General features: G+C 41.2%; 1 protein-coding gene across 3 annotated transcripts in view; it reads left to right on the top strand.

The window, feature by feature from the left end:
• The window catches only part of CEP55 (centrosomal protein 55), a 28,129-nt gene that overhangs the window by 4,300 nt on the left and 10,432 nt on the right, over positions 1-13,397 (top strand). For 2 of the 3 annotated variants that reach the window (XM_002718513.6, XM_008270214.5), the window contains exons 3-4: positions 1,516-1,791; positions 5,077-5,145. In XM_002718513.6, coding sequence (XP_002718559.1) covers positions 1,516-1,791; positions 5,077-5,145 — 345 coding nt within the window. Of the gene's footprint in view, positions 1-1,504; positions 1,792-5,076; positions 5,146-13,397 lie in introns of all 3 variants that reach the window. The other variant, XM_089314749.1, reaches the window with a different exon arrangement.

Below are 13,397 nucleotides of genomic sequence, written 5' to 3'. Positions count from 1 at the left end.
AAGTTTAGTCTATTCTGCTTTTCAACAAGCACTGGATTCTTCTATAATCAACTGGCATTAAATTTCTGTAACTTCTATCCATTTGCTTTTTTTTTTTTTTAAGATTTATTTATTTATTTGAAGGCAGAATTACAGAGAGGCAGAGACAGAGAAAGGTAGAGGTCTTCCATCCACTGGTTCATTCCCCAGTTGGCCGCAATGGCTAGAGCTTTGCTGATCCAAAGCCAGGAGCCAGGAGCCAGGAGCTTCTTCCCTCTCTCCCACATGGGTGCAGAGACCCAAGCACCTGGGCCATCCTCTATTGCTTTCCCAGGCCATAGCAGAGAGCTGGATCGGAAGTGGAGCAGCTGGACTTGAACCAGCACCCATATGGGATACCGGCATTGCAGGCAGTGGCTTTATCTGCTATGCCACAGTGCTGGTCCCTATCCATTTGTTTTAATTGTGCCCCTTAGAGTAACACAGAACAAGTCCATTTTTTATTCAGCATAACAGTTTATCAGATATTAGAGATCTTGTTTCCTCTTTTCTTTAGAACAACCTCATTTTTTTCAGTTTTTCTGGCTTCTTATCATCCTGAACACTTTGCGGTTTGTTTATATCCCTCCTGAGTGACACACCCACAGTTGAACACAGTTCCTGCACTGCATTCTGGCAAACACAGATTGAAATGGCACAGTTAAATCACTTCTCTAGACTGTGTGCTCTCTTAAAATCTAGAATTGTATGGCTATTTGTAGCACTACTGACTTGACTTAATCTTGTGGACAACTAAAATCCTCTCATGTATAACCGTCCACTGAAACATAAATTTCCCCTTTTTATATTGTAACAACTGCTTTTTTTCTTCCTAAGTTAAAGTTTTAAATTTTGACCCAGTTAGCCTAGTCATTCTAATAATTGTTTCTGTCATCTTTCTGTTGGCTCTTTCCCTTTTGCCAGCAGCACTGCAGTGAGCATTATTATTTATCTTTCAAGTGTTTGAAAATATTTAGCAGTTCTTTAAAGAACACTTTTGAAATTTAATACCAAATGATTTATCAGCAATAAGCTGGTTAATGAATGCGTCTGTATCCTGCTGTAATATTCTACAGCTTTTAAGTCCTGCTGGTTCAAGTACCTTGATGAGTATTAGTTTTCAGATTTCTAAGATCTGATATGAAGGAGAGATGATTATCAAATACTTATCTAAGAGCTAAACTCTGTAACTTTTTCTCACCACCCTTGATAGAGGGGTGGTTTCTTCTTTGTATTTGCACCCATTCATTTGATAAATATTTTAACTGTGGCACTAATATGGCACTTGTCATATTACATTAATGTATTATTGGCTGACCTCTCTGTATGAGCTGTGTGAGTGTAAAACCTTAGCTTAATCTTCTTTTTTGGCCCTGGATTCCAGCTTAATGCTGACTTGATAAATAATAAAGACTTCATTAATACTTGTTGAAGTGTACTGTTTAGCCAGATGTTTGACCTGGCCTTGTTCTAAGATTCTTCTTAGTTTATATGTAGAAAATTCGAGGCCTTGAAGCTGAGAGAGAGAAGAATGCTTATCACCTCACAGAGAAGGACAAAGAAATACAGCGACTCAGAGACCAGCTGAAGTCCAGATACAGTACCACTGCGTTGCTTGAACAGCTGGAAGAGAAAACAAAGGAAGGTGAAAGGAGGGAACAGTTGCTGAAATCCTTATCTGAAGAGACAGATGTTTTGAAGAAGCAGTTGTCTGCTACAACAGCAAGACTTGCTGAACTTGAAAGCAAAGCCAGTACACTTCGTTTATCCCAGGTACTAATTCAAATGCAGATTTGTTTTTCTGATGCAAAGTGTAATTTTTTTTAAAGATTTATTTATTTATTTGAAAGTCAGAGTTACACAGAGAGAGGAAGGAGAGACAGAGGTCTTCCACCTGCTGGTTCACTCCTCAGATGACCACAATGGCCGGAAGCTGCACTGATCCGAAGCCAGGAGGCAGGAGCTTTCTCCAGGTCTTCCCATGCGGGTGCAGGAGTCCAAGGACTTGGGCCATCTTCCGCTGCTTTCCCAGGCCATAACAGAGAGCTGGATCGGAAGTAGAGCAGCTGGGTCTCGAACTGGTGCCCTCAAACATGGGATGCTGGCACTGCAGGCAGCAGCTTTACCTGCTATGCCACAGTACCAGCCCCAAGTTGTAATTCTTTTGAAGAATGAGTTTGTTAAAACAGGCTTGCCAGATAATGAGGCAGCATAGTAAGCTTCCAGGTCACTCAAGTTTTTTTATATCCCAGTCCTTACTCCATAAGCAAAAACAGTTAATATGATTCTCTATACTCACTATTCCTTTGTTTTACCCAGGGTACTATTCAATAACCAAAAAGATTTTATTGATCTCTTATTTCTGTGGTTTGTATCACGAAAATAGTAGGTTTCATTTTTCATTATTTTTTATATTTGGAATTACTATCAATTATGATATCAATTGCGCTTTTTCTTACTATTATATGCATTCCTCTACCCCATCCCTCACTTGCCATTCTGTTTGAGAGGCACTGGGTAGATGATTTGGCTTCAGACCTTGGTTTTGCCACTTGCTAGCCATGTTTCTCTGAATAAATTCCTTGACCAAACAAGCCTTAGAGAAAATGCTAGAGTTCAGCAGACTGCTTTCCTAAACCTCAGTGCCAGTCAGTAATTGGGATAAGAATACCAATGATTAAATATGATAATATTTGTGTATTGAATAGCATAGTTCCTGGTATGTAGTACATGCTCAGTAAATGATACTTACTGATCAAGAACTTTGATTCTTTTGGAAATTTTGGGTATTTGTGTATTAGTACCACCTAAAGGGGAAAATATTTAGCTTTCAAAAGTAGTATCTCCATGTTATTAAGAATCTGTCTTTGCACTTTATGTCTCCTCCAGGACATTTGCAGTCATCAGACTTACATATTTATATATACTTTCATGATAGGCATTTGATGAGCTAAAGAAATTAGATTTTTCTGGAGAATTTCTTTTTTTATTTTTCAAAGATTTATTTATTTATTTGAAAGTCAGAGTTACACAGAGGAGAGGCAGAGAGTGAGAGAGGGAGAGAGAGAGAGAGGTCTTCCATCTGTTGGTTTACTCCCCAGTTAGCTGCAATGGCTGGAGCTGTGCTGAGCCGAAGCCATGAGCCAGGAGCTTCTTCCAGGTCTCCACGCAGGTGCAAGGGCCCAAGGACTTGGGCCACCTTTCACTGCTTTCCCAGGCCATAGCAGAGAGCTGGATAAAAAGTGAAGCAGCCAGGATTCGAACCTGCGCCCATATGGGAAGATGGTACAGTAGGTGGCGGCCTTACCCACTACTCCAGCGTCGCCCCTGGAGAATTTCTAAAGGGTTGAAATTCATGAAACATCACAGTCAGATACAAATAGGTTGAATTAAATCTCCTCTTAAAGTTCAAGTTTCTTCACTTTTGATTATGATATGCAAATCTTGGTATGAATTTTTGGAGGCAGGTGCCTTCCTGCTAGTGGCTCTCCCATTACTGGAGTGAGTCCTGCACAAGCTCTTCCATTTCCAGCTGTGAGACACAGCATGTGGAGAACTGCCTAGAAGAGCGTATGGGGGCCAGGCCTCGGACTGGCGTGTTTCACTTCTACTCACGTTCCAGTAGACACAATGCAGTCGCTAACTCCACTAACCACAGGGAAGGCTGGAAAACAGTGCAGTGTTACCAGGGGAAAAAGGAAAGGGATTTAGTAAACTTACTCTGTCATAGTTTCTACCTTGATGGCTAAATTTAGAGCGAGAGAGGAAGGACTACACACTAGGGTAGTCTTTGGAGGAAAAAAATATTTTGAACTTCCTCACCCACGTTCACACAGTTAGCTTAGCTTATAGCTGTTAAAAACGGAAATACAGCTCCCTCTGAGTTTGGTGGCTAACCAGGGCGCCTAACCACCTACTTCCCTTCTTTGCCTCTATAAGAAAATGAAGAGGAGAGAAATTATATTTGGGTTCTGTTTATGTAACTAATATTAGTAGTATTAAAGGTTGAGCATCCCTAATCTAATACCTGGTATACTCCAAAATCTCAAATTTGTTGAGCACATGTGATGTTGCATGTGTAAAATTTTCCATCTGATCTTAGGCAGTAGTTCAGTCAAAAAACATGTACACTAAAAACATAAAATAACCTTCAGGCCATGTGAATAAGGTGTGCATGAGACAAGTGAATTTTGTGTTTAGACTTGGATTCCCTCTCTAAGGTATATCATTTATGCACATATTCCAGAGTCCCAAAAATTCTGAAATCATAAGCATTCTGGTCTTGAGCTGTGGAGTAGGGATATTCAACCTGTACTAATACAAAATGTAATTCTGGCCGGCGCCGTGGCTCAATAGGCTAATCCTCTGCCTGTGGTGCCGGCATACCACGTTCTAGTCCCGGTCAGGGTGCCGGATTCTGTCCTGGTTGCCCCTCTTCCAGGCCAGCTCTCTGCTGTGGCCTGGGAGTACAGTGGAGGATGGCCCAAGTGTTTGGGCCCTGCACCCCATGGGAGACCAGGAGAAACACCTGGCTCCTGGCTTCTGATCAACGCGGTGCGCCGGCCGCAGCATGCCAGCCGCGGTGGCCATTGGAGGGTGAACCAACGGCAAAGGAAGACCTTTCTCTCTGTCTCTCTCACTGTCCACTCTGCCTGTCAAAAAAAAAAATAATAAATAAATGTAATTCTGAGAAAAAGCTTTTATCTCTTGTATGACCGCTGAATATTTTCTAGATTTCATTTAAATAGCTCATTGGTTTGTTTTGTCTCTTTTTGGTGAAAACCAGTGGACTTTTTATATGTACTAAGGGTAATGCTGGTGATCCTGGGGTTCGGAAGTCAAATTAGATCTGAAATCTCAGGGTTTCCGGTTGCTTAGGAAGCTTCCAGGAGATCTTCATTTTGACAATAGTCCTGTGTTAAGTATCACCTGACTTGATGGTTTACCTTCATGTGTTAGATCTGGATTTGGGGATACTCCTATGAAATATACTGTATTAATATGGAACTGAATATAATGTTAAGTGTATGGTGTTAACTTATATTGGGTTATTTACAGACTATGGCTGCAAGCTGTTTTAATTCTTCAATGAGTAATATTCATGAAATGGAAATACAGCTACAAGATGTAAGTTCATTTTCTTTTGTTAAGTTATGGGCAAATAAGACTAATTTGTTCTTTTTTAAAATTAAAAAAAAATTTTTATTCAAGAGGCAGAGAGACCTAGCCAGATAGACAAAGCTCCCATCTGGTGGTTCACTCCCCAAATGCCTGGAACAGCCAGACTAAGGCAGATCAAGCTAGAAACCTAATCCAGGTAGCAGGGACTCAAGTACTTGAACATCACTTGCTGCCTGCCAGGGTGCACGCTGATGGGAAGATGGGATCATGAGCCACAACTGGGAATTGAACTCAGGCACTCCGACATTGGACATGGGCATCTTGACTGATGTCTTAACCATTAGGCCAAATGCCTGCTTCTGTTTATCCAAGTGTTGGAAATATCGGTGCTGTGACTTGAAAAATATCTGTTGATGAGACAAGAGAACTGAGTGGTTTGTGATCATCCTCTGAGTGCTAACTATGGTCTCTTTAGGATAGAAAGCCCTAGAAGCCACCCATTTCTATGAAATACTTTTTATAACATTCCTCCTCCATCTAAATCGACTTTACCCAACTATTTAATTGTTACAATGTAATTTAACTTGCAGTTTCTTCTCAAGATTTCTTCTCATTTTGTTTATCCATGCAAGGTGTACTCTTCAGTTTGAATTCCTTTCGGAATGAGGATTTCCTCATAGTATGAAAGGGAAATACATTCTTTGTATATATATTACTTCTTTTCCCTAGAATTTGATATGAGCCTATTTTAGATATGTTGTAAAGCTGTATTATTTCAACCATGCCTTAAATTGATAGTTTTTGTTGAGAATTGAATAAACCTGTTAGGCCTGCTATGCATGGTGAATTTTGTAAGTTTTAATATTAGATAAACAAAGTATAAAGTTCTGATTAACTGTTAGGTCAATAGGTACATGTTTTGATTCCAGAGATATCCTTGGCATGTCCACTCTGAGCTAAGCATGTTCTTAAGATTGCTGTTATGTTTTATTTAGCAAGTGTCTCTTGAAGTCTGTTTGATTTACAAAAGAATTTAAATCTCTTGAGTATCTGTCTAGCACGGTGCTCCAATACTTTTATTAGAGTGATTTACCTAAGAGGTAATTGAAATGAAGAAGAAGAATAATTTTTTTTTTGATGTTCTAGTGAGCTTTTATAGAAATAACAACCATCTTTTCTGAACCTTATAAACTCAGTAGATTCTAGTCCACATATCTGCATACAGTTTAACACAACGTACAGATAGAGCCTCAATGGAACATTTGCCAATTAACAGCAAGTCAGTTTTTCCCTTTCTCCGAATAGTTTCAAAATTTAGAATTCCCACAATTCGCTACTAATTGGAATTGGTCACTTGTGACTAGGAACATTCAACTTTTTTCCCATTTTTACTGAGTGAATATAAATGTTTTCAAGTTTGTTTTGTCCCAAAAAATTTAAGTGACTCTTTTCTCTAGGTACTTCTCTCCCACAACCGTTGGTTAAAATATAGTAACCTCTATCTTAATAACTCAGCTGTACCCTGTCTCCGGCCCTGATCTGCTGTGTGGACTGAAGAATTCAAACATAGTTCTGTTGGGATTCCCTCAGCTGTGGAGGGGCAGGGTCCAGGTGCCTAGCCAGCTCCCTCTGGCATCATCAATTCTAATATGCTTTGGACACTTAATGCTTTAGAAGCATTCAACAAGTCATTTTATCGACTCTTATTTTACAGTTTTATTGACAACTTTGATAAAAGATTTACTTATGTATTTACTTATGTATTTGAAAGAGCTACACACACACATACACACACATACAGAGAGAGAGAGAGAGAGTCTATCTTCCATCCACTACTTCACTCCCCAATTGGCCACAACAGCTGGAGTTGTGCCAATCTGAAGCCAGGAGCCAGGAACTTCTTCCTGGTTTCCCACATGGGTGCAGGGGCCCAAGAACTTGGGTCTTCTACTGCTTTCCCAGGCCATAGCAGAGAGCTGGATCGGAAGTGGAGCAGCCAAGACTCAAACCAGCGCCCATATGGGATGCTGGCACTGCAGGTGGCGGCTTTCCCGCTACGCCACAGTGCCAGCCCTGAAAATCTGTTTTTTAAGATTTATTTATTTATTTATTTATTTGAAAGGCAGAGTTACAGAGAGAGAGCCACAGACAGATCTTCTATCCACTGGATCATCCCCAAAATGACCGCAGTGGCCAGAGCTGGGCTGATCCAAAGCCAGGAGCTAAGAGCTTCCTCTGGGTCTTCCATATGGGCTCAGGGGCCCAAGGACTTGGGCCATCTTCCACTGCTTTCCCAGGCTGTTAGGAAGCTGGATCAGGAGTGGAGCAGCCACTACTCAAGTTGGCGCCTGTATGGTAGTGCAGGCAGTAACTTTACCTGCTATACTACAGCACTGGCTCCTGATGAAAATCTCAATTGCATGCCTAACAGTTACGGAGATGACACAGAGCTGGAAGAGACAGCTAATGCAATGATGACTTTCAGCTTTCAGAACTAATATCAGCATTTATTGATAGCTATTAAATCTATTTGTTGATACTGTTAAACAGGAAAGATAAGATACAGTTAGAAGTGAGGAGTGAAGAAATACTTTATTGAAGTAACATCGCCATCATGTGGTCTTTTAGAATATTGCCTCTTAAATCTTAAATCCATATGTAATTTTTCTGTTTCATACTTTAACTAATTCTGGAACAGGTTTCTATAAAAGAAAAATAAATTCATGACCATCCAATATTGACTTAAATTTATTTGTATTAAAATACTTCTTAAATATTGACACATGTGAACTTTGATATAAAATTAGATATCTTGGGGCTAGTGTTGTGGCACAGCAAGTTAAGCCACCTCCTGCGATGCCAGCATCCCATTTGGGTACTCGTTCAAATCTTGGCTGCTCCACCTCCTATCCAGCTCCCTGCTAATGCTCCTAGGAAAGCAGCAGAGGATGGCTAAAGTGTTTGGGCCCTGCTACCCATGCTGGAGACCTAGATGAAGCTCTCAGCATTTTTTTTTTTTTTTTTTTTTTGACAGGCAGAGTGGACAGTGAGAGAAAGAGACAGAGAGAAAGGTCTTCCTTTGCCGTTGGTTCACCCTCCAATGGCCGCCGCGGCCGGCGCGCTGCGGCCGGCGCACCGCGCTGATCCGATGGCAGGAGCCAGGAGCCAGGTGCTTTTCCTGGTCTCCCATGGGGTGCAGGGCCCAAGCACCTGGGCCATCCTCCACTGCACTCCCTGGCCACAGCAGAGGGCTGGCCTGGAAGAGGGGCAACCGGGACAGAATCCGGCGCCCCGACCGGGACTAGAACCCGGTGTGCCGGCGCCGCTAGGCGGAGGATTAGCCTAGTGAGCCGCGGCGCCGGCCAGCTCTCAGCTTTTGACTTTGGCCTGGCCCAGCCCCAGTCATTGCAGCCATTTGGGGAATGAACCAGCAGATGGAAGATTCTCTCTCTCTCTCTCTCTCCCTCCCTCCCTTCCTGTCTTCCCTCCCTCCCTCTGCCTTTCAAATAAATAAATCTTTAAAAAAACATTAGGTATCTTTAGCATCCTACACACTATAATTTACAGGTATTTGGATATACATGTGCTCCTTGAGTCACATAGTGGTGCTGTCTCTCTTATAAACTATGTTTGAGGAAGAGACCTTTCTTTTGAAAGATGCATAGCATATGAATAAGAACTATAATACAGGGCCAGCGCCATGGCTCAATAGGCTAATCCTAATCGTGCAGCGCCGGCACACCGGTTCTAGTCCCAGTCAGGGCGTTGGATTCTGTCCTGGTTGCCTCTTCCAGTCCAGCTCTCTGCTGTGGCCTGGGAGTGCAGTGGAGGATGGCCCAAGTCCTTAGGCACTGCACCCGCATGGGAGACCAGGGGAGGCGACTGGCTCCTGGCTTTGGATCAGCACGGTGTGCCAACTGCAGCGCACGAGCCACAGCGGCCATTGGAGGGTGAACCAACGGCAAAGGAAGACCTTTCTCTCTGTCTCTCTCTCTCATTGTCCACTCTGCCTGTCAAAAAAATAAATAAATAAAAAATAAAAAACTACACTACAGGAGCCAGTGCTCTGACTTAGTGGGTAAAGCTGCCACCTGCAGTGCCAGCATGCCATATGGACACCAATTCAAATCTTGGCTACTCCACTTCCAATCCAGCTCTCTGCTATGGCCTGAGAAAGCAGTAAAAGATGGCCCAAGTCCTTGGGCCCCTGCACCCATGTGGGAGACCCAAAAGAAGTCCAGGCTCCTGGCTTCAGATTGGCCTAGCTCCAGCCACTGTTGTGGCCATTTGAGGAGTGAACCAGCAGATGGAATACCTGTCTCTCTCTTTCTCTCTCTCTGTAACTCTGCCTTTCAAATAAATAAATAAATCTTAAAAAGAAAAAAAAGAACTACACTGCAGATGGCAGTGGATTCAAGTAAGATGACTACCTCAGCCTATATTGAGCAAGGCATGAATCCCAGCAGTCTTCTCAGCCATACTAAGTTCACCGTGAAGTCAAGTTATTTGAGAATGATTGTTTTCCTTGAACTTTTATTAGGAAAATTGAAAGTAAATACATTGAACGATGGTATTTCTACCATTAAGTTTCAACGATGAGATTCTTTAAATCAAATTACTGTAGTGAAGATAGCCATTTATAGATATTTATAATTTTCAAGATATGATACAGAATGGATATACATGATCTCCACTTGATCAGGGAACTGTTAAGCCTATAAAGAGAACCATTTTTTTATATTTGTAAAATTTTTTATTAATATAAAGAGAACAGATTTTATACATCCCATAGGTACAGGTCGAGGAAGACAACCACACTTCCCTCACTCCCCTGCTCCCCAAAGCCCTCTCTCTTCCCTCTCCTCTCTTCCTTAGTTTTTACAAAGATATAATTTTAGTTTACTCTATATTCACAGGCTTAATTCACCACTAATCATAATATTCAACAAGTAAAAAGTAGGAATACCATATTCCACAGGAGTATAAACATGAGCTAAAAATGACAATCATATCCCAAACTGACCATTTTATTCCTTTACACGTTTTTGTATTCTATATTAGCTGCCACATGTCAGAAAACATACAATATTTGTCTTTGAGACTGGCTTATTTCACTAAACATAATGATTTCAGTTGTATCTATTTTGTTGTAAAAGACAGGATTTCATTATTTTTTGTGTTTTTTTATACCACATTTTCTTTAGTCATCAGTAGTTAGACGTCTGTGTCGATTCCATATCACATTCTGTATTATGAATTGAGCTCTAATAAATATGGAGGTACAAGCCGGTGCCGCGGCTCAATAGGCTAATCCTCCGCCTTGCAGCGCCGGCACACCGGGTTCTAGTCCTGGTCGGGGCGCCGGATTCTGTCCCGGTTGCCCCTCTTCCAGGCCAGCTCTCTGCTGTGGCCCGGGAGTGCAGTGGAGGATGGCCCAAGTGCTTCGGCCCTGCACCCGCATGGGAGACCAGGAGAAGCACCTGGCTCCTGGCTTTGGATCAGCGCGGTGCGCCGGCCGCAGCGCGCCGGCCGTGGCGGCCATTGGAGGATGAACCAACGGCAAAAGGAAGACCTTTCTCTCTGTCTCTCTCACTGTCCACTCTGAAAAATAAATAAATAAATAAATAAATAAATATGGAGATACAAATAACTCTTTCATACATTGATTCCATTTCCTTTGGATAAATTCTCAGGAGTGGGGTGCCTGGATCATATAGTAGATCCATTTTCAAATTTCTGAGGTATCTCCAGACTGTCTTCTATGATGGTTGTACCAGTTTATATTCACACCAACAGTGGATTAAGGTACCTTTTTCCCCAGACATCTTCACCAACATTTATCTTTTGATTTTTGGATGATAGCCATTGATGAAACCTCATTGTGGTTTTTATTTGCATATACTGATGGCTAGTGATTTTGAGCATTGCTTCATATATCTGTTGGCCATTTGAATTTCATCCTTTGAAAATGCCTGTTCATGTCCTTTGCCCATTTCTTGACTGGATTGTTTGTTTTGTTGTTGAGTTTCTTGAGCTCTTTATGGATTATGGATAATAATCCTTTATAAGTTGCAAATTTTGCAAATATTTTTCCCATTCTGTTGGTTGCCTCTTTACTTTATTGAGTGTTTCCTCTGTAGTATAGAAGCTTCTTAGTTTAATGCAATCCTATTTGTTTTTGCTTTAATTGCCTATGCCAATGTCTTTTTTAAGATTTATTTATTTATTTGAAAGTGAGAGTTACGCACAGAGAGAGTAGAGGAAGAGAGAGAGGTCTTCCATCTGCTGGTTCACTCCCCAGTTGGCCACAACAGCTGGAGTTGAGCCAGTCTGAAGCCAGGAGCCAGGAACTTCTTCCAAGTCTCCCACATGGGTGCAGGGGCCCAAGGACTTGGGCCATCTTCTACTGCTTTCACAGGCCATAGCAGAGAACTAGATTGGAACTGGAGCAGCCAGGACTCGAATCGACACCCATATTGTATGCCAGCACTGCAGATAGCAGTTTTACCTGCTACACCATGGCACTGGCTCCATATGCGAATGTCTTGCAGAGTTTCCCCAATGTTTTCATCTAGTATTTTTTATCAAGTCATAGATTTAGATCCTTGATCCATTTTTTTAAAAAAAGATTTATTTATTTGAAAGGCTGAGTTATACATACACGCACACACAGACATATCTTCCATCTGCTGGTTCACTCCCTAAATAGCTGCAATGGCTGGAACTGGGCCAATCCAAAGCTAGGAGCCACAAGCTTCTTCTGGGTCTCCCACGTGGATGCATAGGCCCAAGCACTTGGGCCATCTTCCACTGCTTTCCTAGGCCATTAGCAGGGAGCTGGATCAGAAGTGGAGCTGGGACTCGAACTGGCACCCATATGGGATGCCAGCACTGCAGATAGTGGCTTAACTCACTGTGCCACAGTATGGTCCCCTCCCTCATTTTATCTATTTTGAGTTTATTTTTGGATAAGAGGTAAGGTAGGGGTCTTGTTTCATACTTCCACATGTGTAGATCCAGTTTTCCCAGCACCATTTATTGAAGAGACTGTCCTTTGTCCAGGGGTTGATTTTAGTTCCTTAGTCAAAGATTAGTTGGTTGTAGATGCATGGATTAATTTCTGGTGTTTCTATTCTGTTCCATTGGTCTTCATATCTATTTTTGTGCCAGTACAAGGATGTTTTGATTATAACTGCCTTGTAGTATATCTTGAAGTCTGGTACTGTCATGCCTACAGCTTTATTTCCATTCTTTAAGTTTGCCTTAGCTATTTGGGGTCTCTTGTATTTCCAGATGAATTTTAGCTTTGTTTTTTCTAGATCTGAGAATGTCATTGGTATTTGATTGGGATAACATTGAATCTAAATTGCTTTCGGCAGTGTGGACATTTTAATATTAATTTTCCAATCCATGAACATAGATTTTTCAATTTTTCTGTGTGTCTTCTATTTCTTTCTATAATGTTTTATAATTTTCATTGCAAATATCTTTCACATCCTTGGTTAAATTTATTCCAAGTATTTAAGTTTTTTTTTTTTTTTTTTTTTTTTTGTGCTATTGTGAATGGGACTGATTTTACAAGTTCTTTCTCAGCCATGGCATTGTCTGTGTTTACAAAGGCTATTGATTTTATATCCTGCTATTTTACCAACTCTTCTATGGGTTCCAGTAGCCTCCTAGTGGAGTCTTTTAGATCCCCTATATATAGGATCATGTAATCTGCAAAAAGGGATGGTTTGACTTCCTCCTTCCCAATTTGTATCCCTTTGATTTCTTTTTCTTGGCTAATGGCTCTGGCTAAAACCTCCAGGACTATATTGAATAGCAGTGGTAAGAGTGAGCATCCTTGTCTGGTTCCAGATCTCAGTGGGAATGCTTCCAGCTTTTTCCCATTCAGCGGGATGCTGGCCATGGGTTTGTCATAAATTGCCTTGATTGTGTTGAGGAATGTTCTTTCTATATCCAATTTGCTTAAAGTTTTTATCATGAAAGGGTCTTGCATTTTATCAAATGCCTTTTCTGCATCTATTGAGATAATCATATGGATTTTGTTCTTCAGTTTGTTAATGTGATGTATCAGATAGATAAATTTGCCAATGTTGAACAATCCCTGCATACCAGGGGTAAATCACATTTTGTTCTGATATTTTATTGGATTTGATTAGGTAGTATTTTGCTGAGGACTTTTGTATCTGTGTTCTTCAGGCATATTTGTCTGTACTTGTCTTTATTGTATCTTTTTCTAGTTTTGGAATTAA

This window comes from Oryctolagus cuniculus, chromosome 15 (assembly GCF_051225735.1).
Source record: "Oryctolagus cuniculus isolate XC-2025 breed Fujian yellow rabbit chromosome 15, ASM5122573v1, whole genome shotgun sequence".
Lineage (NCBI taxonomy): Eukaryota > Metazoa > Chordata > Mammalia > Lagomorpha > Leporidae > Oryctolagus > Oryctolagus cuniculus.
Note: the sequence above shows the minus strand (reverse complement) of the source record. Positions and strands in the feature narration are given on the sequence as shown.